General features: G+C 43.4%; 1 protein-coding gene and 1 long non-coding RNA gene across 3 annotated transcripts in view; one reads left to right on the top strand and one right to left on the bottom strand.

The window, feature by feature from the left end:
- LOC141054354 (NXPE family member 3-like) overlaps positions 1-10926 on the top strand; it is a 106088-nt gene extending 95162 nt beyond the window's left edge. For both annotated transcript variants that reach the window (XM_073551673.1, XM_073551674.1), the window contains 3 exons: positions 50-120; positions 5167-5382; positions 10294-10926. In XM_073551673.1, the coding sequence (XP_073407774.1) occupies positions 50-120; positions 5167-5382; positions 10294-10826 (820 nt within the window). In that variant the 3' untranslated portion in view covers positions 10827-10926. The remainder of the gene's footprint in view (positions 1-49; positions 121-5166; positions 5383-10293) is intronic.
- LOC141054357 (uncharacterized) overlaps positions 1-26183 on the bottom strand; it is a 279515-nt gene that overhangs the window by 39332 nt on the left and 214000 nt on the right. The gene's annotated exons all lie outside the window — the stretch shown is intronic.

The following is a 26183-nucleotide window of genomic DNA, read 5'->3' as shown; positions in this document are numbered from 1 at the left end:
ATATTAAACTCAATTAAAATAATTATAATTTATGATTTTCATCCTTCAGCTCCGTCACTGACAAGACTATATCTGGTACAGTTCCTCCAATTATCATCAAGCCTGATGAGCGCTTCTCTGGTAAGGTTGTAGGCCACGATAAGTTTACATTATGTTTTACATAAATAAGGTTAAATTATTTTAATAATTTCCTTAACATATCCAAGATTTCTTCTTCATGCCAGTTAATAAGGTACATACATCCTTTCCTTTCGTGTTTCAATGAATCAGTCCAGACTTCTTAGCCCACAGAGTATTGCATCCACTCAATTAAAGATTGGATAGGATTTAGTTCTGTCCAGGGTTACAATGGCGGTGAGATATGGCCGGATCAGATATTAGTATATTGATCCGGCCTGTCCACCTAATACTTCCTCCAGCTCGTCTGATCAGTACTTCTCTCATGCTCCTTATTGCAGCCATTCATATGGTAGACCTGAACTTGCATACCTGATATCTCTTGGAAAGTTTCTTGTGCATTATGCTCAATGTGATGATGGAGTTCCAGTGTCCAAATACGCAAATAAATTTCAAAAACTGACCGTCACATCCAAGCATAAGCATCGTGTGAACAGGTGCTTAACCTAGAGTCACCAACTCATATACATTCAAGCAAAAAAGGAAGCACACTAGGTTAAGCACCTGTTCACACTATGCTTATGCTTGGATGTGGCGGTCAGTTTTTGAAATTTGTATTCCTTTACCTTCTGACTGAGCACTCCACCTGTTAGCTGCAGGTGTATTTAATCAAACCAGGGCCATTTCCCCTCCACAGAGATATAGACCAGTCCTAACAGATGATTTTTCATAGGCTCCATTCAGATGGAGACTACAGTCTTAGTGAGGATTGGCATAGAATAGGTACCTGGAAAACGAGAAATGCCTTACCGTGGCTTCCAGGTACACATCACTTGGCCATTTTATGCGCTAAACTTTCTCAATTTTTCTTACTTCTAATGCAGTAATGCAATTCATTATTCATTTTTCATGTTTGCATGGTTTGGCACTACAGTGTGCTTCCTTTCTTGCTTCAAATACGCAAATAAGACAAATAGAAGATCTATGGAAGCAGTTTGGAAGAGATGTGACCTGAAAAAGGAGATAAATTATTGGCAGCAGACTAAGCATGCCATGACCAGTGTACTCCCAGAGGCCAAAACCTAAGAGTTGATATACAGTATGAAAAAGTAATGTATAGTTATGTTTATTCCAAACAAAGGAGATTTGCTAGATATTAACCCTAAATTTTTACATTAAATTTTAAGTAGACATCCTAAACCTAATACCAAAAATTTCTACTTAAGAAAATTCCAAAACTAAATTATTATTAAACATATGATTTTTATGAAGTCAAAAAGACACCAACATGATTCCAAATTAAAACAATAAAAAATTCCTACAGAGGAAGCAGATCAACATGCACAGTAGATAATATATAAGGTTTCAATCCACAAAAAAAGGGGATTTCAAAAGCAGAGAAAAAATATACAATTTTCTATTTAATATACCATGCAGTGCATTATTTCATATAATCAATTATCCCACTGCTTTTTATCATACTACCAGAAATCCATTCGTTATTTTACGGCCAGATTTGTCATGATTAATATAAAAAAGCGTAAAGTGCATAATGCATTTTCAACATGAAATAACTAGGCCATGAAGGATGGATTCTGTTATTGAGTCTAGCCCAAATTAGTGAGCAAATAAAAACGTGAATATTGTATATTTTTTCTCTGCTTTTGAAAATCCCCTTTTTTTGTGGATTGAAACCTTATATATTATCTACTGTGCATGTTGATCTGCTTCCTCTGTAGGAATTTTTTTATTGTTTTAATTTGGAATCATGTTGGTGTCTTTTTGATTTCATAAAAATCATATATTTAATAATAATTAAGTTTTGGAATTTTCTTAAGTAGAATTTTTTGGTATTATGTATAGTTATGTGCCTGCTGTATTTATGGACATCTTTTCTCTAACATGGTAACATGGGTTCATCTAGAGGCCAATACAATGAAAAACAAAATTGAAAAGCCCTTTATTTATCATAAACACACTATTTAGCCTGAAAAATTGCTTCAAATTGCCAAGCGCTAGGTGTCTCAACTCTGTCTAACTTGCTGTCCACTGCCGATCTGATGTCTAGTCCCCCTCTAGCCGCAGAGGCCACAAGATGGATTACAGGAAGTGTAAGTGGGTCTTCATCTCTCTACAGGAAGTTTAGCAGATTTTAATATCTCTAGGGGAAATGTGGCATGTAGAAATCTAGAGGAAATATGGTGAGTATTTATCTCTCTAGAAGAAATGGGGGACGGTCTCTGTAGATGAATTGGAATGTTGTCTTTGTCTCTACAAGAAGTGGGGTCTATACTGTATATCTTTAGAAGAAGTAGTGGTGGATGAAGGCTTATCTTTGCATCTCTACAGAAAGTGGTGGTGTGTACTTGTCTCTCTACAGAAAGCGGTGGTGTGGTGTGTGTCTATATAGGAAGTAGAGGTGTGTCTTTACATCTCTACAGGAAGTAGAGATGTGTACTTATCTCTACAGGAAGTGGAGGTGTGTACTTGTCTATAAAGGAAGTGGAGGCGTGTCCTTGTCTCTCTACAGGAAGTAGAGGTGTATACTCATCTCTACAGGAAGTGGAGGTGTGTACTTGTCTATACAGGAAGTGGAGGCGTGTCCTTGTCTCTCTACAGGAAGTAGAGATGGGTACTTATCTCTACAGGAAGTGAAGGTGTGTACTTGTCTGTACAGGAAGTGGAGGCGTGTCCTTGTCTCTCTACAGGAAGTAGAGGTGTATACTCATCTCTACAGGAAGTGGAGGTGTGTACTTGTCTATACAGGAAGTGGAGGCGTGTCCTTGTCTCTACAGGAAGTAGAGATGTGTACTTATCTCTGCAGGAAGTGGAGGTGTGTACTTGTCTATACAGGAAGTGGAGGCGTGTCCTTGTCTTTCTACAGGAAGTAGAGGTGTATACTCATCTCTACAGGAAGTGGAGGTGTGTACTTGTCTATACAGGAAGTGGAGGCGTGTCCTTGTCTCTCTACAGGAAGTAGAGATGTGTACTTATCTCTACAGGAAGTGGAGGTGTGTACTTGTCTATACATGAAGTGGAGGCATGTCCTTGTCTCTCTACAGGAAGTAGAGGTGTATACTCATCTCTACAGGAAGTGGAGGTGTGTACTTGTCTATACAGGAAGTGGAGGTGTGTCCTTGTCTCTCTACAGGAAGTAGAGATGTGTACTTTTCTCTACAGGAAGTGGAGGTGTGTACTTGTCTATACAGGAAGTGGAGGCATGTCCTTGTCTTTCTACAGGAAGTAGAGGTGTATACTCATCTCTACAGGAAGTGGAGGTGTGTACTTGTCTATACAGGAAGTGGAGGCGTGTCCTTGTCTCTCTACAGGAAGTAGAGATGTGTACTTATCTCTACAGGAAGTGGAGGTGTGTACTTGTCTATACATGAAGTGGAGGCATGTCCTTGTCTCTCTACAGGAAGTAGAGGTGTATACTCATCTCTACAGGAAGTGGAGGTGTGTACTTGTCTATACAGGAAGTGGAGGCGTGTCCTTGTCTCTCTACAGGAAGTAGAGATGTGTACTTTTCTCTACAGGAAGTGGAGGTGTGTACTTGTCTATACAGGAAGTGGAGGCATGTCCTTGTCTCTCTACAGGAAGTAGAGGTGTATACTTATCTATACAGGAAGTGAAGGTGTGTCTTTGCATCTCTAAAGGAAGTGAAGGTGTATACTAGTCTCTGTAAAGGAAGTTGAGGTGTGAGAGTTTTTGTCTCTACAGGAAGTGGCGGCATCTGTATCTCTCTACATGTGAAGGTGTTTCTCTTTTTCCCTAAAGGAAGATGGATGGGTCTTTGTCTCTTTAGAGAAAGTGAGGTCGAGCCTTTGTCTTCATTAATGAAGTGGAGGTGTGTCTTTATACAGGAAGTAGTCTTTCTACAGGAAGTGGAGCTGTATCTTTGTTTCTTTACAGAAAGTAGAGGTGTTTCTTTGTCTCACTAGAAGAAGTTGAGGTGGATTTTTGTCACTCCACAGGAAGTGTAGGTTTTTCCTTGTTTCTCTTCAGGCAGTGGAGATGTTTCTTTGTCTATCTAGAGGAAGCGGAGGATGTTTTTATCTCTGTAGAAGAAATGGAGGCAGATCTTTGTCTTTATGATTCTGCTAGCATGTCTATCAAATTCTATACAGATCTAATAGTGGCGCTAATTTTTCCTCTCACGGATGGCAAGGCTTTGGACTATGGCTCGTATAATTAGTGAAAGGTAGATGTAGCACCCACAGTTCTAGCAGAATACCATTGAATAGAAACCATCCACTCAAATTGTAAGATATAGGTAATGAGAATTACATTTACACCAGTTAGATATATTAGACTGGCAGTTGTAGCTGCTGGGTAAAGCATTCCATAGTTGGGTGTCTTGATGGTGATGGGCGGTGTCCATCATGCAATACCGTATCAAAGAGAATCCATGGCCTAGTCCACTTCAGCCGGCCCAGATGTGAAAGGGACAGATGTGCTTGTGCTGCTGATGTTGTTCCAAATAATCTAACTGGTCATTTGAATCCATGTTCCTTTTTGGTTTTTATTTACTATCTTTATTTTTACATATTTTTGCAATCCTATTTTATTTTATTTTTATGTATCAATAAAGAAGTAGCTATTGTTGAATCTTTTCATGTGGTGGCACAGAGCAAAAGTTCATGGTTTTCCATCTGTCAGCTACTCAAAAATAAAAGATGTCCAACCTTTACTAGAATTCATGGATGAAATGCTCTGGGATGGATTTGGGCCAGTTTGACTCATGGCTTGGCAATTCTCATTTTGTTTACCCTGCCTTGGGAAAATGTAGTAACTTCAAAGGAAAAATTCATACTGCGAGCTGTGCCAAGAAAATATCCATGTGCATCAGCCAAAGGTTTTGCTTGTTCTTGAATCGACTTCAAATTCAGTACGTGATCATAGTATTTAATTATCCCAACTCAGAAGAAAAAAATCATGTTTCCTAGGGTCCATAATGTCAGAAAGCCCAAGGTGGGCCACGGTTACACCATATTTCCATGAGCAGACTTTATCTCATCTCATAGCCTTGATTATTCCATTGTCTTGCAGATCTCCTCTCCAAGCTTCCCACCTGTAAATCTGGACTAAATATCTCCCAACCATCTGGATTTTATAATGAAGACAATTGGACATCCTTAGTGTGCCAGGGACATCATTTTCCCCATCCTTCAGATGCCCTTAACTGTCTTAAGGGAAAAGACATCCATATGTTTGGGGACTCAACCCTGCGGCAGTGGTTTGAGTACCTGGAGAAGTTCATACCTAGTAAGAACTATATATTTGTTATGATTTAACATCACTTTGATCTTCTTAAAGCTTGGACTTTAATACGTAATCGCTAGTGCTCTTACTTCCATGACCTCCACCAATGAGGAAAACAAATTTGCAGTAAGTTGCAACCCTTAGCTGAGTACCATAATCTCTCTACCCAGTAGCCTGATATCCTTGTGACCATACCTGTTATTGCAGTTAGACTTATTCAAATGAATGGGTTTTAGCAGGGCTGAGCTTCAGTACTAGACACAGATACATTTGTATGAATCTTGCTGTCTTACATTCACCACTTTTTATTACAGTCCCATTGTTTTTATTGAGAATGCAACATGGCTCAGGAATGTAATAGCCATAGTGTCTACTAAATTCTAGAGCTAAGGGGTTTCCACTCATGGAGTACATTGACACTACTACAATGGAAGCAAATCTGGTCTGAAATGAATCTACAAAAGAGGATATTGGACTAGTAGCATGAGAGGAACATACATCATGAAGATGATATTGAGTAATTTCTAGATAAATCCATAGTATAGTGACCAATAGACTGTTAACTTCACAATCAACCACTGTTCCCGAACTCAAATCCTCTACTCTCATCTGCATGACAGCGTAAGAAACACCGGCAGCTCTGATTGACGATAAGATTATTACCGCTGATCAGAGTGCCAGTAGCTGTCACCGGCGGTAAAAAGTTTACCTCCAGTCACAGAGGCATGGGTTGATATGAGTACTACTCTCATCAGCCTACGCCTGCTGCCGCTAATAGCAGCAACAGCAGACGCAACTGATGGGAGTATTCAGCAGCTTACGCCTGCACTATAAACAAATTAAAAAAAAAGACTTAGGGTGTTTCTATTTTTGATAACCAGCATGGCAAAACTGACAGCTGCGGGTTACAACCCTCAGCCATCAGCTTTATCATGGCTGGTTATCAAGAATAGAGGTGTCCCCATTCTGTATATTTTTGCTTATTTAAAAACAAACAAAAGCTTTATTTTAAAGCTTTTTTCTACTTAAAAATATTGCAAAAACAAAATGTTGCTTTAGTTGCCATATCCAAAAAGTCGGGGCAGTCCGAGTAAATTCAGTCCTTTGCAATCTATAGCCAGTTAGCCAGACCCCTTTAGACACCACTACACAGGAAATTTCCTTGTGTCAAGCCCAGATAAAGCTGCTGGAAAACTGGACTGTATTTTGATATAATGTAATTTTAACCTCCTCACCCTGAAGCCTGTTTTCACCTTCCTGACCAGGCCAGTTTTTTCAATTTTGACCAGTGACCAGTGTGCCTTTATGTGGTAATAATTGCGGAACGCTTCAATGGATCCTAGTAATTCTGAGACTGTTTTTTCGTGACATATTGTACTTCATGATAGTAGTAAAATTTGTTCAATACGACTTGCGTTTATTTATAAAACTAGCAGAAATTTGTCAAAAATTTTGAACATTTCGCAATTTTCAAACTTTTCCCCTTTATGCCCTCAAACATAAGTTAAGTCAGACAAAATGCTTAGTAAATAACATTTCCCACATGTCTACAAGTCTAAATAAATAAATAAATAAGCATAATTTTTGAAACGTTTTGGGGTTAGGAAGTTAGGCTGGTTTCACACTTGCTTTTTTTTGCAGCGCGTTTTCCCGCAAAAAAAGCATTGAAAAAACGCATACAACTGCTGCGTTTTTTTCAAGCATTTTTATGAGCATGCATGAAAAAACGCAGCGTTTTTATGCGTTTGTATGCGTTTTTAGTGCGTTTTTACCGCGTTTGCGTTTTTTCCAACATTAGGTGGCCCCTCACACTAACCCAAACCATGACTTTACTAACCCTAACCCTGACCCTAACCCTGACCCTGACCCTAACCCTTAACCAAACCATACTTAACCCTAACCCAAACCCTAACTAACCCTAACCCTGACCCTGACCCTAACCCTTAACCAAACCATACTTAACCCTAACCCTAATCCTAACCCTGACCCTAACCCTAACCCTGACCCTAACCCTTAACCAAACCATACTTAACCCTAACTAACCCTGACCCTAAACCTGACCCTAACCCTAACCCTGACCCTAACCCTTAACCAAACCATACTTAACCCTAACCCAAACCCTAAACCCTAACTAACCCTGACCCTGACCCTAACCCTGACCCTAAACCTAACCCTGACCCTAACCCTAACCCTGACCCTAACCCTTAACCAAACCATACTTAACCCTAACCCAAACCCTAAACCCTAACTGACCCTAACCCTGACCCTAAACCTAACCCTGACCCTAACCCTTAACCAAACCATACTTAACCCTAACCCAAACCCTAAACCCTAACTAACCCTGACCCTAAACCTAACCCTGACCCTGACCCTAACCCTAAACCCCCTTAACTAACCCTAACTCTAACCCAAACCCCTAAATTCCATGGTTAACAAAAAAAAACGCATGTGCAAAAAAACGCATACATAAGCATGCCAATGCGCACATATGCGCACCCATAGACTATAATGGGTGTCTTGCTGTAAAAAAACGCATTGCGCGCGCATGCGTTTTTTTGAGGCAAGTCGGACGCACCAAAAAATGCAACAGGTTCGCCCGAGCGCATACCGCAAAAAAACGCATGCGCGGTAAAACGCGTACAAACGCATGTGTATGCGCACATAAGCGCATCCCATGCAAAGTATAGGAAAAAAAAACGCATGCGCTATTTAGCGCTAAAATACCGCGAAAAAAAACGCAAGTGTGAAACCAGCCTTAGAAGGGTGAAAAGTTAATTGGCAATTTCTAATTTTTCCAACAAAATTTACAAAACCATTTTTTTAGGGACCACATCACATCTGAATTGACTTTGAGGAGCCTATATGATAGAAAATACCCCAAAGTGACACCATTCTAAAAACTGCACCCCTCAAGGTGCTCAAAACCACATTCAAGAAATATATTAACCCTTCGGGTACTTCACAGGAACTGAAGCAATGTTGAAGGAAAAAATAAACATTTTACTTTTTTCCATAAAACTTTTAATTTAGTCCCAAATTTTTTATTTTCATGAGGGTATCAGGAAAAAATGGACCCTACGATTTGTTGTGCAGTTTTTCCTGAGTATGCAAATACCCAATATATGGGGGAAAACTACCATTTTGGCATATGGCAAGACTTGGAAAGGAAGCAGCACCGTTTGACTTTTTGAACGCTAAAATGGCTGAAATTCTAGAACGGATGCCATGTCACGTTTGGAGAGCCCCTTATGTACCTAAACAGTGGAAACCCACCACAAGTGACCAAATTTTGAAAACTAGACCACTCATGGAACGTATGTAGATGTGTGGTGAGCACCTTGAACTCCAAGGTGCTTCACAGAAATTTATAACGTAGAGCCGAATTTAAATTTTTTGCATAAAAATGTTCTTTTAGCCCCCATTTTTTTAATTTTCACAATGGTAACAGGAGAAAATAGACCCCCAAATTTGTTGTGCAATTTCTCCTGAGTATGCTGGTACGGTACCCTATACAGTATGTGGCTGAAAACTACTGTTTGGATGCATGGCAGGTCTCGGAAGGGAACAACCACAATTTGACTTTTCAAACGCCAAAATGTCTGGAATTAAAAGTGGATGCCACATCGCATTTGCAGAACCACTTATGTGACTAAACAGTGGAAGCCCCCACAATTTACCCCATTTTGGAAATTACACCCCTAAAGGAACTTATCTACAGGTGTGGTGCCTACCTTGAATTCACAGGTGCCTTACAAAATTTTATACCACTGAGCCGTGAAATTGAAAAAATACATTTTTCCAACAAAAATGTTGCTTTAGCCCCAAATTTGTCATTTTCGCAAGGATAACAGGAGAAAATGGACTATTCATTTTTTTGTGCGATTTGTTCTGAATACGCTGATACCCTAATTGTGGTGGAAAACTACTGTTTAGGCTCGGAAGAAAAGGAGCGCCTACTGAATTCTGGAGCGCAACTTTGGCTGGAACAGATTGCAAATGCCACTGTAATGCCAAAACAGCAGAAATCCCCATAAGTGCCCCTATTTTAAAAACTACACATCTTGAGGAATTCATTTAGTTGTGTAGCGAGTATTTTTAACCCTCAAGCGATTCACAGAATTGTACATTGAGGTGAGTCAATGGAAAATTACTATTTTTTCCACTAAAATGTTAGTTTGACCTTAAGTTTTCAATTGTCAAAAGGTGTATACAGATTAGGAAGCGCTGACAGTGCTTCCACCTCAGATCCCAGTGATCATGAGATCGCTTGTGGCAGGAAGAGAGCAAGAGCTACTGGGTCCTAGGAGACCTATTCAGTTCTGCTATCCAGGCAGGAGGCCTTATTTCCCTGTAACTGGAGCTAATACACCAGCCCCTGTTAGAGAGGAAATCAAATAAAAAAAAATTAAATGTTGAAATGCCCCCCCCCCCAATTTTTTATGGTCTTTTGGGAGGGCACAAAGTGTGATATAAATAAAAAAAATAAAAATCTGGAAGAAAATAATTTTAAAAAGACACTGCCAATCCAATTTGCTGTTACTGAACTGCATCGTCAAAAGCAAAACTGTGTGTTTTAAAATGTATTTTAATGGTCCTACGTGGTAATTAAAAAAATGTTGAAAATAAACGCATATTTTATCACCAGAAATCAGCCAAAATAAATATTTACACCCCGAGTATCTTGAAAAAAGATATTAAAATGATTTGAATATTCAAAGAAGAATATTTTTAACAGTACTTTTAATGGCATGTACAAAAATCCCGACACACTGCTTGGTCAGGAATGTGAATGTTTTGGGAGTGGTTAACCGGCAATGCACATAGATCATCTGATTTGTTTTTACCTCAACAAAAAGGAGAAAAAGAGAGTAAACGAAACCCACAAAGCTCAAAAATGTTTTATTTTCTCTTTAGGCCTCAAAAGGATAGACCTGCATGTCAACTACCAGTCAGGACCTCTGATAGCTGTAGAAACCAGCGCTGGTCTGGTCATGCGATGGCGAGCTCATGGACTGCCCTTGAGGGCCAGCAAGACCATGATATCTGACCTACACTATGAAGCGGCTGACTTGGCTGGGATCGGTGGAGGACCCCACACTGTGATCGTGCTCACTCTATGGGCTCACTTTACCACCTTCCCTGTGAGGGTTTATCTAGAACGTCTGGAGAAAGTCCAGCAGGCGATCTCATCTCTGCTTTTCCGAAGCCCGGAGACGACGGTGATCATCAAATCGGCCAATACCGGTTATAAGTCAATATACGGCAGTGATTGGTTGTCTCTTCAGCTGGACATTTTATTAAGGGCGATCTTCAAAGGAATGAGGGTGATAATCCTGGATGTCTGGGACATGACATCCTGCCACTATCTTCCCGACGACATCCACCCGGGTCTCCCAGTCGTCAAGAGCGAGGTGGACCTCATGTTGTCCCACATATGTCCACATTGATGAAAAAAAATAACTTTTTATTTTTCTGGTGATAACAAATGAGTGTAAATTAATTTATGTCCTTATATTTAATACAGTTTATTTATTTAAAAAAAAGTAATCCAAATTTTTTCATGGTTTTTATTATTTATTTTACTTATTTTATATATTTTTTTTCACCTATAATGTAATTAGCTTATATGTACAAAGGGGTATCCCAAAAAAACAAACCATCATGGACTTGAAGTTTGATTTCACTTGGCGTGCTTTTCTTTGGTCTTGGTGATGAAGCCTCTTCCACTGGCTGGACGGCTGTTTAGTTTCAGGATCATAGTCGTAGCACCAAGATTCATCCCCAGTGGTGACTTTCGAGAAAAATCAGTTCAGTTTGTACCTGTTCTTTCAATTCCTGGCACACCCTCAGATGGTTCTCCCTCTAGTGATTTAACAGGAAACAGAATTTGATGCGTTGTTCCTTAAAGTCTGCCATCGCAAAATAGCAGAAAGCGTTATGAGGGGTTTAAGAAAACAATAAGTCTGTCGGCTGCGATGGTCTCTCAGGAACGCTACTTGACCAACTGAGCAGGGAGAGAGTCTAGTAAGCGTATCAAGTGGGAGATAGCAGAACCACCTCATATACTTGGATATCTCTCCAAAACCGAAAATATGGTTAGTCATCGTAGAGGTCCTCCAATGCACCCTGGACTGTCTGCCCACATTAGAAGATGACCTGTTGCACAATCAGAAGGTTCCCCTCCCTAAATGTCTCTCCTGAATACCATTACCGGATAGCACATTATGCAAGCACGTTCGCTCATCACTAGTTGTGATGCATCAGCACTAAATACTCTAAGTTGGTGAAATGAGAAAAATATAGGCATAAATTAAATTTATGGGATCCAATAGCTAAAAATTGGCATGTAAGTATGTATTTATTCCTTTTGCAAAGAAGCCTCTAAAAATTTCTGGTGGAAACAATTACGTTCAGAAGTCACATGCTTAGTGAGAGGATGTTCCCTGTGTGCAATCTAAGTGTCACATGTCTGTCAGTATATACACTTTACCTTTTCTGAAAGGCCAGAGGCTGCAGCACCATTAACAAGAGGTACCACTAACCAAACACCATCATGAAGACCAAGGAGATCTCCAAACACCACCATGAAGACCAAGGAGATCTCTAAACAACATCATGAAGACCAAGGAGATCTCCAAAAAACATCATGAAGACCAAGGAGATCTCCAAACTAGTCAGGGATAATGTTGCTGAGAAGTAGAAATCAGGGTTTGGCTATAAAAAAATCCCAATCACCCTCCCTCGGAGCACCATCAAATCCACCATCATCAACAGGAAAGAACACGTTACCACAACAAGGGATGGCCCCTTCCCAATTTCCTATTCTTTTGCATGTTTATCCCACTTAAATGTTTCAGATCACTCAAAAAAATGTAAATATTCGACAAAGATAACACTAGTAAACACAAAATGCAGTTGTTAAATGAAGGTCTTTATTATTAAGGGAAAAATAAATCCAAACCAACAGGGCCCTGTGTGAAAAAGTGATTTCCCCCTAAACCGAATAATAACTGGTTGGTCACCCTTAGCAGCAACAACTGCAATCAAAGTATTTGCGATAACTGGCAATGAGTTTTTAACAATGCTCTGGAGGAGCATTGTTGTCAATGTTGTCATTCTGCCATATTGGAAGGTTTCTGAGCATGAACCACCTTTTTAAGGTCATGCCACAGCATCTCAATCAGATTAAGGTCAGGACTTTGAGTAGGCCACTCCAAAGTCTTAAATTTGTTTTTCTTAAGCCATTCAGAGATGGACTTGCTGGTGTGTTTTGGATCATTTGTCCTGCTGCATAACTCAAGTGTGTTTCAGCTTGAGGTCACAAACAGATGGCTGGACATTCTCCTCCAAGATTTTTTGGTATACAGCAGAATTCATGGTTCCATTTACAACAGCAAACCTTCCAGGTCCTGAAGCAGCAAAACAGCCCCAGCCCAACACTACTACCACCATATTTTACTGTTGGTATGATGTTCCTTTTGTGAAATGCAGTGCTACTGTAATGCAACCAGGGAGCACTGTTATGAGGAAAAAAGGGTTACACTTACTGCATAGCACCTCGGTGCAGAAGTGCAGGCCGCCACCAGGAGGTGGCAGAGTAGTCAGAAAGGCAGAAGTCAGCAACAAACAGGAAGACAAAGTACCAGAGGTAACATCAAAGCACAATGTCAGGGACGAGCCAAAAGTCAGAGCCAGACAGGAGCGCAGTATCCAAAACATGAGACAGAAAGAGGAGTCGAGGTACAAGCCAGTGGGTCAAGAGCCAGTAGGGGAAAATAGTACTAGAGACAGAGAAACCAGTCATACACTGTAGGGAAATCACCAAGCGTAAACAAAGTGAGGGATAGGGAATGGGTCAGACACATACATGAGAAGGCAGAGGCAGAAGGATCACTAGAGTATACGGATCAGCTGCTCAAGCCAAGCACCAGAACTATCACTGACAAAGGCTGCCAAAAACAGCACCAATACATAGCCACCAAAGAGAGGCAGGAAAAGTTAACCCCTCCATGACCAGGCCGGGGAAAGAAAAGCAAGAAGCAAACCCCAACCTGGATCATGATTCTACTCCAGATGTAATGGGACATAAACCTTCCAGAAAGTTCAACTTTTGTCTGGTCAGTCCACAGAAGAGTCTCCCAAATGTCTTGGGAATCATGAAGAAATTTTCTGGCAAAACCAAGACGAGCCTTTATGTTCTTATTGCTCAGCAGTGGTTTTTGTCCTGGAACTCTGCCATGAAGGCCATTTTTGCCCAGTCTTTTTCTTATGGTGGAGTCTGACCTTAACTGAGGCAAGTGAGGCGTGAAGTTCTTTTGATTTTGTTGTTGGGTCTTTTGTGACCTCTTGGATGAGTCGTTGCTGAGCTCTTGGGGTAATTTTGGTCAGCTGGCCACTCCTGGGAAGGTTCACCACTGTTCCATGTTTTCGCCATTTGTGGATAATGGCTTGCACTATGGTTCTCTGGAGTCCCAAAGCTTTAGAAAGGGCTTTATAATATTTTCCAGACTAATTGATCTTAATTACTTTATTTCTCATTTGTTCCAGAATTTCTTTGGATCGCAGCATGATATCTAGCTTTCGAGGATCTTTTGGTCTACTTCAGTTTGTACCAACAATCATGTACCTCTGCCGAATATATCTGTCTTAGATTTTATTATGCAAATCTTTATGGAATCCTCCAAAACTACCAAATCCCTTAACATCAACCTCTGCGTTCCTACCCACATGAAACTTTACCAAAAACATCTACGCTGATAGGGATTCTTAAGCCTTACTCACTGAGTAAGTTAGTAAAGTGGCCCTCAATAAAGTCCCTTTATCGCTACTGTGTCCCCCCCGGCACTGACTAACCTCTCAGCCCAAGCATTACCATGGCACCTCCATCCGCTATCGGACAGCGAATTCTGAAGCTCTTCTCTACCTGATCCCATAAGGTGATCTAGAAGATCCCTCTAGACAGGAGAAGACAACCTTACCAGGAATTGAAAGGAAAAGAGAAGACATTAACCAAGTAAGGAAACCCCTCAAAAAAGGAAAACCTCAGTGGTGCAGTAATACAAAAATAGCAGATGTGGAGACATCTATTGTTTTAGAACTTTCCAATAAAACGTTGCATTTCGAGGAACAGAGCCATTTTTGTGAAGTTTAGGAAGCTGCAAAACCTTCACGTAAGTATAATGCAGCCCTTCCAGAATATAATGCAGACCCACACACACAGTACAGTACAACCCCCAAGAGTATAATGCAGCCCCCCTGAGTATAATGCAGCCCCTTCAGACTATAATGCATACCCCACACACACAGTATAATACAGCCCCCAGAGTATAATGCAAACCCCTCAGAGTATAATGCAGCCCCCTCATAGTATAATGCAGACCCACACACAAACTGTCACGTCGCCATCACATACAGGGACTGCTGTTCCTGCCTTGGCCACTGGGAGGCGCCGGACTGTCACATCGCCGTCAGATACAGGGACTGCTGTTTCGGTCTCAACCACTGGGAGGTGCCGGGCGGTCACGTCACGTCAGACTCAGGGACGGCTGTTCCTGCCTTGGCCACTAGGAGGCGCCGTGGTTTCCCCGTGGGTGGTGATGACAGAGAAGGGGCTCCTGCGCAGGCATCTGGTGGGCGCAGGCTCCGCTCCTCTGCCAGTCATGAAAGGGTTGGTGTATCACCATCTGGCCTGGTCCTGGGGAGGTCCAAATGACATCATCTGACTGTAAACCTGTGAGGGATAGCCTGATCCTTCAAATACCTTGGGGCCTGTCTTGCAGGCCGCCAGATATAGTCTTGGTTTCCCCAGTGTGCTAGTTTGTTTTTTTGCTATCTTTGATTCTGACCTTTGCCTGGATTTCTGACTCTGCTCCTGCCTGACAATTTTGTACCTCTGCTGCCCTCCTGGTTTACGACTCTGACCTTGGCATGGTTTTTGATGCTGCGACTGCCTAATGATTTTGTACCTCTGCCTCCCTCCCGGTTTATGACTCTGACCTTGGCCTGGATTTGACTCTGCTACTGTCTGCCGTTTTTGTACCTCTGCTGCCCGCTTGGTTTTGACTTGGATTCCTGACTACGCTTTTGGTCCCGTTTTTTAACCCCTTTCTGGCAACCATCCTGCTCTGGTCCGCTGCTCTTATTCAGACAGCTACCTCCTGGGCTCTGCTGTAAATCCAGATCCCTGTATAGGGGTAAAGGGTATCGGGGTTGCTCGGGGTGCTGTCTTACTGCAGCCCATACGCGCAGACGGACGTCACACAAACATACAATATAATGCAGCCCCTTCAGAGTATAATGCAGCCCCACACACAGTGTAGTGCAGCCCCCCAGAGTATAATGCAGCAACTCACCTCACACAATATAATGCAGCCCCCACCACACACAGTATAATGCTGTCCCCACACATGCACACACAGTATGATGGAGCCCCCCACCACACACAGTATAATGCAGCCCCCCACCACACACAGTATAATGCTGTCCCCCCACACCCAGTATAATGGAGCCCCCCACCACACACAGTATAATGCAGCCCCCACCACACACAGTATAATGCAGCCCCCTCCACACACAGTATAATGCAGCCCCAACACACACAGTATAATGCAGTCCTCCACCACACACAGTATAATGCAGCCACTCCCCAACACACAGTGAAATGCAGCTTCCTCCCACCACATAAACACACATTATAATGCAACCTACCCACACACAGTGTAATGCAGCCCCCCACCATACACAGTATAATGTAGCCCCCACCACACAGGATAATGAAGCCCCCCACACACGTTATTATGCAGTATAATGGAAACTCAATAAAGTTCTGGATTTTATACTTACTCTCTCGAAGCTGGATATTTCTTTGTTTACAAGTGTTTCTCCTTACGTCTGGCAGTGACGTGATCCGTGCTATGAGCTCTGCACTCCAGTGGAAATACACAAGGGTGAGTTGAACAAAAAACTTTTTTCTCTTGCATAATGCTGCACCCCCACCACACACACACAGTATAATGCAGCCACCCCCCATACACTGTATAGTGCAGCCCCCACTCACAGTATAGTGCAGCCTCCCACACACACTATAATGCATACAAATAATAGATAACGACGACACATCAAGAACTAGTCTGAACAAGTGCATACCAAAAAACAGCTTACATATCAAAATTAGGAAATGGTTGCACTCAATTGCATTAAGGCATGTCAATGTGAAATACATGAAGTGTGAATAGCATAATGGCTTTTGAAATTTAGGAAAAACACATGAGATACTTAGCACAAAATTTCGCCAAAAAAGTGAGCCTATTCACCAACCTCAAGGTAATCTCATGGTTCTGACCTTCCTATAAAAATAGGTTTACCAAATTATTAGCCAGAGGTAAGTGTTCACACTAGGCAGTAAGGTCCGGGACCCATCCGATCCATGAGATTACCTTGACGTTGGTCACACGTACCGGAGACACTTACACACGTAGACCGATTCAAGTGAATGGGTCTGTGCAAGTCAGTGCCTTTGACCCACACGTAGACATGTCCGTTTTTTACTGTCAGCCTGGACCACAAAACATCCCGCACACGTGCATACAGATGACACACTGGGATGTCATCCATGTGACACATCCTGGTGCCTGAGAAGACGGCTCTCGTCATTCTCCCCTGCTCTGCCAGCGATCAGCGCGTACAGGAGAGAATGATGAGAGTTGTATTCAAGTGAGAACAATGACAGCAAGCGGTGGCTAATTTTTGACAATCATCCTTGCTAAAGCAGACAGCTGGGGCTGGTATTCTTAGGCTGGTAAGGGGCCATGGATATTACCCCCCTCCCAGCCTAAAAATAACAGCCCGCAGCTGCCCCATAAAAGACATATCTATTAGATGCACCAATTCTAGTGGTTTTCCCGGCTCTTCCCACTTACCCTGTAGTGGTGGCAAGTGGGGTTCATATTTGTGGGGTTGATGTCACCTTTTGTCCGGTGACGTCAAGCCCACGGCTTAGTAATGGAGAAGTGTCTATAAGACACCTATCCATTACTAATCCAATAGTTTTATGTTAAATAAAGACACAGACAGAATAAAGTCTTTTATTAGAAATAAGACTAAACATAATTTTCCATTTTATTTAAAAATAACAAACACAGTGATACTCACCTAACGCTGTAATCTATGTCTGGGGGATATACAGTTTTCAACCTGGATGGTACGAAGATGCGACCATCCAGGTTGAGAACCACTGGTGAATGAGCTGCTGTGAGCCCAGCATCAGTGACTAGATGTGCTAGATGCGGGCTGCTATTTTTAGGCTGGGGGGGGCATAATCCATGGCCCCTTACCAGCTGTCTGCTTTAGCAAGGCTGGTTGTGAAAAAATGGGGGGGACCTCATGCCGTTCTTAAAAAATATTTATTTAGATAATTAAAAAATACAGCATGGGGACCTCTCTATTCCTGATAACCAGACTTGCTGAAGCTGACAGCTGGGGCTGGTATTCTCAGTCTGATGACCAACAGGTCTTTCTTCTACTGCTCAGTCTATTATAGAACGACAAGGCTGTGGGGTCATCATTCTGTATTTGGGGTCTGTGGGGTCATAATTCTGTATTTGGGGCTTATCGGCTCATTATTCTGTATTTGGGGGTTTTGCGGTCATCATTCTGTGTGGGGGTTATGGGAACATCATACTATTTGGAGAGAGCTGTTGATCATAGCACAAGGGCTGAATATGAGGAACAGTGTGATTTGTAAACTATAGAAATCAGTAAATTATATGGCTTTTATCTGCTCAATAATAAGCAATAAAATGAGTATTACTGTAACAACCCTGCTGGCATCACTGCATGGCCTCCCATCCCCCGCACACCAACTTACTTTCTGCTTCAAGCCATGCTGTGAATTCTGTCTGTTGCCAGCTCTGTGCCTCTGCTCTCCATGTTTCCAGACTGTGTGTATAGGGGGGCGGCGCCTGAACTTTCTGGTTCTTATGCAGTCAGAGTGCACCTGTGTAATCTGTCCCTGACCAATCACCTGGAGCCCTTGACTATTTAGTTTCACCACTCCCACTGAAACATTGCCTGTGCAATGTCTATACTCAGTTAGTATCTTGCTGCTGAGCAAGCCAGGCCCTGTTCTGTGTGTCTCCTTCTCTGGAGGATTACTCTAGTCTTGCTTTGTACCTTGTCTGCCTGCCAGGAGGCAGAATATCCTGGTCCTTGTGTCTTTGTCCCGGTGTCTCTGTCTGAACTCAGTCTTACCTCTGTCTGTCAGTCTCCTTGTTTGTGGTTCCTTCTCTGCCGTGTCTTTCCTTGTGTCCCCCCTGTCTGTGCATCTGCACCCTCGCAGCTCTATCTGTGCATCTGCACCCTCGCAGCTCTATCTGTGCATCTGCACCCTCGCAGCTCTATCTGTGCATCTGCACCCTCGCAGCTCTATCTGTGCATCTGCACCCTCGCAGCTCTATCTGTGCATCTGCACCCTCGCAGCTCTGTCTGCACGGCTCCTTAGCCGCTCTGCCTGCTCCGCACTCCTGCAGCTCTGCCTACCTGCACCTCCTGTGTGAACAGGTCCAAACCTGTTCTCTCATATACCACTCCTGCCTGCCTATATCCATGCCTGCGCCTGTCCTGTGTCTCCAAGCCGTGCCCGCCTGTCCTGTGTCTCCAAGCCGTGCCCGCCTGTCCTGTGTCTCAGCCTGCTTGTCACTCGCACCTGTCCAGGTGTCCTGCTCCCGAGTGGGATCAGCAGCCACAGCCAGACACCACCCTGGAGTGGCACCCGACAGCTATCTGCCGCACAAGCCTGACCTCACCATCAGAGGCTCCAGTGAAGACCAAGGTAGCTGCCGTAGTTACGCCCCTTCCAGGGTAGTCTGGTTTGTGGCACAGTTGGGCCACAACCCCCGGCTTGTGCCATTCAGTCAAGGTGCGAGCGTGACAATTACCATGAAACAATAGAATAAAAATGATAATATTTAACAGAATTCATTTCAATGTATTGTTCAGCCCTCTGCACCAGTCACAGTGTCTCACGTGACCCCCTCAGAAAAATGAATTGCTCACCCCTTCTCTAGACAATGATTCAGAAGAACACAAGAATATGGAAGAGGTGATATCTAGTGCACGAAACATAAAGTGCAAAGTGACAATAAGAAACAGACGTCCAACAGAGAGAACCGTGCACCGGTCAGTAAGACCAATACATTTTCAGAAATATAAATATGTCTAAATGCCGGGAAAAAAAATTATCGCAATCATTAAAAATCTTGAAGTCCCTAAGAATAGTCTTTAGTACAGAAACATCCGCCATGTCCTTTGCCACTAAAATATATCTAACATGTTCTTGGGCGAAGTTGCGTGAGGTGAGATTTTAGAACAAGCAGTTCTAAAACCATAGGTGTGCCATGTCGGCAGCACGGTGGCTCAGTGGGTAGCATTGTCACCTTGTAGCGCTGAAGTTTGGGGTTCAAATCCCACTAAAATTAATATCTGCAAAGAGTTTGTGTGTTTCCTCCTGCACTCTGAAGACATAGGGCTTGTTCACACGTTGCGTTTTTATGGTACTAGCAAATTTAATGAGATTTCAGAAATCTCACGCTAAGACTGCTTTTTTTTCTATTCAGATTTGAACCACCCAAAAAAAAAAAATTCAGATTTGCAACCGGTCAATTCTATCAGCGTTTTAGCAGCATTTTTCATCCACTCAAAAGAACAGGGGAAAAAAGCGCAACAAAAATGCAACAAAACACCTCCAATATCTGTACAGCCCTGCAGGATATTATGAGGATAAATACAGTGGCTTACAAAAGTATTCACCCCTTTGGCTTTTTTTGGGGGGCCTAATATGTTACATTACAGCCTGTCTTTACATTTTTTTATAATCCGATTTGTGTGTGATGTATGAGCACTAAATAGTCTAAGTCGGTGAGGTGAGAAAAAGATAGTCATAAATTACATTTATGGGATGAAATAGCTAAAAATTGGCATGTGCATATGTATTCACCCCTTTTTGCTATGAAGTCCCTAAAAAATTCTGGTGTAAGCAATTCCCTTCATAAGTCACATGCTTAGTAACATGACGTCCACCTGTGTGCAAACTAAGTGTCACATGTCTGTCAGTATAAACACTTTACCTTTTCTGAAAGGCCACAGAGGTGCAACACCAGTAACAAGAGACATTGCTTACCAAACAACACCACGAAGACCAAGGAGATCCCCAAGCAACACCATGAAGAACAAGGAGATCTCCAAACAATACCATAAAGATCATGGAGAGCTCCAAACAACACCATGAAGACCAAAGAGATCTTCAAACAACACCATGAAGATCAAGGAGCTCTCCAAACAACACCATGAAGGCCAAGGAGAGCTCCAAACAAAACCATGAAGACCAAGGAGCTCTCCAAACAACACCATGAAGGCCAAGGAGAGCTCCAAACAAAACCATGAAGACCAAGGAGATCTTCAAACAACACCATGAAGACCAAGGAGCTCTCCAAACAACACTATGAAGCCCAAGGAGATCTCCAAACAACACCATGAAGACCAAGGAGAGCTCCAAACAACACCATGAAAACCAATGAGATCTTCAAACAACACCATGAAGACCAAGAGATTGGAGAAGCAGGAAGCTCATCTCCATATTTCCGGTGCATTCTGGGAAGAGGAGAAGAGTCGCCTTAAGCTGATCGATCGCTGGGACTTGCCAGGTCTCGCTGTTTGAGGACATCGCAAAACCACGCGCGAGTTTCCACCCATCATAGCCTGCATCAGCAATATGGAAGAGAAGAAAATCCACATGGTCACCTGCAACACATGCTACATGTTTACGGATCTTCCGGCCCAAAAACTCAACTTTACCTGTCAGAAGTGCAAACTTGTTGCCCTCTTAGAGGAAAAGGTGCAGGGACTGGAAGAAAGAATAGCAACATTGAAGGTAATTAAAGAACATGAGGACTTCTTGGATGAAGCAGAAGCAACCATTCAGGATACGGAAAGGGAGAAAAGCTTCAGAGCACATACAGAGGCTGAAAAGTGGAGCCATGTGACGAAAAGAAGCAAACGGATCAAGTGGTCATCACCACCCACACAGCTTAGCAACCAATATGAAGCCCTCATGCTGGAGAATGAAAAAGGCACAGCTCAGGATGATACCTTATCTACAAGAGAAGACACATCAACAAAAGTTACTCTGTCAACAAAAGCGGAAACAAATGACACTCAAAAACACTCACGAGCAACAAGCAGTGCGTCCAGAAAGAAAAGAAGAGTGGTAGTTGTGGGCGACTCACTACTAAGAGGCATGGAGGCAACTATCTGCAGGCTGGACATAACCGCACGAGAAGTATGCTGCCTCCCAGGAGGAAAAATCAAGGATGTGGCCAACAGGATACCAACTATCCTCAAATCCAAGGACGACTACCCTTTCCTACTGATACATGTAGGCACAAACGACACGGCAAGAAAATACCTACAAACTATCTGTGAAGACTTAGAAATTCTGGGGAAGAAAATAAAGGAACGCAACGTACAGGTTGTTTTCTCATCAATCCTCCCAGTCGATGGTCATGGCATCAGAAGATGGAATAGGATACTAGAGGTGAACAACTGGCTACGACGGTGGTGCAGGCAGCAAGGATTTGGATTCTTGGACCATGGCGCGAATTACCTCTACGATGGACTTCTCGCAAGAGATGGGATACACCTCACAAAACCTGGGAAACACACATTTGCGAGAAGACTTGCCACACTCATCAGGAGGGCTTTAAACTAGAAGAAGAGGGGATGGGAGGAAAAACAGCAGACAAGAACATGCAGCAGAAGGACAAACTAATCAAGGATACTAGATGTGGTAAAGAGGACCCAAGACAGGGTACTCAGAGGAAAGCTAAGAAAAAGGAAGCAAAACTTCTTTCCTGCATGCTGACCAACGCAAGAAGCCTGACCAATAAGATTGAAGATCTGGAGTTGGTAATGTATGAGGAAAAATACGACATAGTAGGAATAACTGAGACATGGTTAGACGACAGCTAGGACTGGGCGGCTAACTTGCAAGGATATGATTTGTTTAGGAGGGATCGTAAAAAAAAGAAAGGTCCACTTTAAAGCCCACACTGAGAGAAGATATACAAGAGGGAAACAAAGAGGTGGAGTCTCTATGGGTGGAGATACAAGGAGGGAAAAGTAATAAAATCCTTATAGGTGTTTGTTATAAGCCACCAAATATAACAGAAACCACTGAAAATGTATTATTGAAACAAATAGACAAAGCAGCAAATCCCAATGAGGTGATTATTATGGGGGACTTCAACTACCCCGACATAGACTGGGAAACTGAGACCTGCGTATCTCAGAAAGGAAACCAATTTCTGTCAGTGACCAAGGATAATTATCTGTCACCACTTGTGCAGGGCCCAACTAGAGGGACGGCCCTTCTGGACTTAGTTTTAAGCAACTGGCCAGATAGAATAACAGAAGTACGAGTCGATGGGCACCTAGGGAACAGTGACCACAATATAATACAATTCCACTTGTTATCCAGTAAGGTGCCCTGGAAGGGGGTTACGAAAACGCTGAATTTCAGGAAAGCAAAGTTTGATCGGCTTAGAGAGGACCTTCGCCGAATTGATTGGGACAATGTCCTCAAAATAGGAGCACAGAAAATAAATGGGAAATATTTAAATCAGTTTGACACACCCACTGCGAGCTAGCCATACCGTACAGAAATAAAAGGGCTAGGAACAGGAGAGCACCAATGTGGCTAAATAAGGATGTAAAAAGGGCAATAAATAACAAGAACAAGGCATCTAGGAAGCTAAAACAAGAAGGCAATGAAGAAGCATTAAAAAGTTATAGAGAAAAAAATAAAATGTGTAAAAAAACAAATACATTTAGCAAAAGTGGAAACTGAGAGACTCATTGCTAAGGAAAGTAAAACAAACCCCAAACTATTCTTTAATGATATAAACAGTAAAATGATTAAAATTGATGGTGTCGGCCCTTTAAAGATCAATGAAAATCATAGAGAGCGATGTGGGAAAAGCAAATGTTTTAAATACTTTTTTCTCAACAGTGTTCACACAGGAAAAGGATTTGTCAGGAGAAATGCAGAGTGATAATGTAAACTCCCCATTAAGGCCGGTTTCACATTTGCGCTTTTAAGCGCAGCGACAGCCTGCGCACGGCCGCCACTAAGCCCCGCCCCTGCCGCTCCTCCGCCGGTAGCTACGCCTACCGGCACATGACGCTGCATGCGTCCTGCGTCCCCTATCTTTATCACTGGGGGCGCAGCGTTTGGCGGCGTATGCGTCCTTTTGACGGTGCGCCGAGCGCAACCAAACTGCAGCAGGTTGCGTTTGGCGCTGGTCGGCGCACCGTCAAAAGGACGCATGACGCTACCGGCGCATGACGCTGCATGCGCCCTGCGTCCCCTATCTTTATCACTGGGGGCGCAGGCCGTACGCAGTATGCGTTTGGCGTCGCATGCGTCCTTTTGACGGTGCGCCGACCTGCGCCAAACGCAACCTGCTGCAGTTTTGGTTGCGTCGGCGCACCGTCAAAAAGGCGCATGCGCCGCCAAACGCATACTGCGCACGGCCTGCGCCACCAGTGATAAAGATAGGGGACGCAGGACACATGCAGCGTCATGTGCCGGTAGGCGGAGCTACCGGCGGAGGCGCGGCAGGGGGCGGGGCTTAGCAGCAGCCATGCGCAGGCCGTCGCTGCGCTTAAAAGCGCAAATGTGAAACCGGCCTAAGTATTACCTGCCTGTTGTGAGTTCATTTTCCCCTTCGTCACTGAGGTCTGGTGAACTCCCTATTCTGGTGAGGGAAGGTAGTGAGCCTGATTATCAGGCACCTGAGCCTAATGATGATGACTGGCTGAGTGGAGTCACGGACTGGATATAAGGCTGCCAACGCCCTTCTGCCCTGCGGGTGATTTCTCTGTGGACTTCTAGGACACCAGTCTGATTCCTGCTCCTCTAAAGCTAAGTTTTCTGCTTTGCCTTTTTGCATTTGTGTTTTGTTTTTGTTTGCCTTGCTTTTCTGGTTTCTGCCATTCCCTGCTGGGTGAGCTGAATCTCCTTTTGCCGGTTGCTCTGTCTTCAGAATATTCCTGAGTACTGAGGCTGGTTTCACATTAGCGCTTTTTAAGCGCACGCACGGCCGGGGGTAGCTCCGCCCCCGAGCCGACTCTCTGCCCGGCGTGCCCACCCCTTGCTTGTAGCGCCGCCTCCTAGCGCACAGCGGCGCCTGCGATCGGCGGACCCTATCTTTAGCATAGGGTGCGCAGATCGTGCGCAGGCCGTGCGCTAGTTGCGCTTTGACCTGCGCTGCGCACTTTTGACGGTGCGCCGTGCGCGCCAAAATCCGAAAAGTTTGATTTTGGCGCGCACGGCGCACCGTCAAAAGTGCGCAGCGCAGGTCAAAGCGCAACTAGCGCACGGCCTGCGCACGATCTGCGCACCCTATGCTAAAGATAGGGTGCGCCGATCGCAGGCGCTGCTGTGCGCTAGGAGGCGGCGCTACAAGCAAGGGGCGGGCACGCCGGGCAGAGAGCCGGCTCGGGGGCGGAGCTACCCCCGGCCGTGCGTTCGCTTAAAAAGCGCTAATGTGAAACCAGCCTTACATAGTCTTTTTGAAGCCTAGCGTCTTCAGGGCCTTTTTCACTGTCAGTCTGTTGGCTCTTATTTTCTTAGGGTTTTTCACGGATTGCAGACAGCAGCCTTCCTGTCCTTTCCTATCTAGTTAGCTTGGGCCCCGTCTTTGCTCAGTCTATCTTTCTGTCTGTGTTAGTGTTCTTTCTTCTTGCTTCACTGTCATTATATGTTGGGGGCTGTCTTTTGCTTTGGGGTCTGCTCTGGGGCAGTTTAGATATCCCTTTCTGTCTTTAGGCTATATAGTCCTCCGGCTGTGATCGAGGGGTCTAGGGCATCGTAGGAACCCCCCACGGCTACTGCTAGTTGTGTTGATAGGTTCAGGGGTCTGCAATCCGATAGCTGCCAACTTCTCTGGTTTTCTGGACTTAGCTAGCATTTGTTTTTGCCTCCTACGGTGACTCATTCATAACACCTGCCTAACCCAGGAAGAAGTGCAGAACCGCCTTAGTAAGATTAAAATTGACAAATCACCAGGCTCTGATGGCATTCACTCTCGGGTATTAAGGGAGTTAAGTAATGTGATAGACAGGCCTCTATTCCTTATATTTAGAGACTCTATAGCAACAGGGTCTGTTCCTTTTGATTGGCGGCAAGCAAATGTGGTACCAATATTCCAAAAGGGGTGTAAAAGGGAACCTGGAAACTATAGGCCGGTAAGCTTAACATCTGTTGTGGGTAAAATTTTTGAACGGTTTCTAAGGGATACCATTATGGAATATCTCAATGTTAATAAATGTTTAACTCCATATCAACATGGATTTATGAAGGATCGCTCCTGTCAAACTAACCTGATCGGCTTCTACGAGGATGTAAGCTCTCAAATGGACCAAGGAGAATCATTGGATGTCATTTATCTCGACTTCTCTAAAGCATTTGACACTGTCCCACATAAAAGATTGGTAAGTAAGATGAGAAAGCTTGGGCTAGGGGAAAATGTGTGTAGATGGGTAGGCAGCTGGCTTAGTGATAGAAAACAAAGAGTGGTTATTAATGGGGCATACTCAGATTGGGCCAGGGATACTAGTGGGGTACCACAGGGTTCTGTATTGGGCCCCCTACTATTTAATATATTTATTAATGATCTAGTGGATGGCTTACACAGTAAAATATCAGTATTTGCAGATGATACAAAACTATGTAAGGTAGTTGTCATGAT

This window comes from Dendrobates tinctorius, unplaced genomic scaffold (assembly GCF_039654945.1).
Source record: "Dendrobates tinctorius isolate UK_male_01 unplaced genomic scaffold, ASM3965494v1 ptg000178l, whole genome shotgun sequence".
Lineage (NCBI taxonomy): Eukaryota > Metazoa > Chordata > Amphibia > Anura > Dendrobatidae > Dendrobates > Dendrobates tinctorius.
Note: the sequence above shows the minus strand (reverse complement) of the source record. Positions and strands in the feature narration are given on the sequence as shown.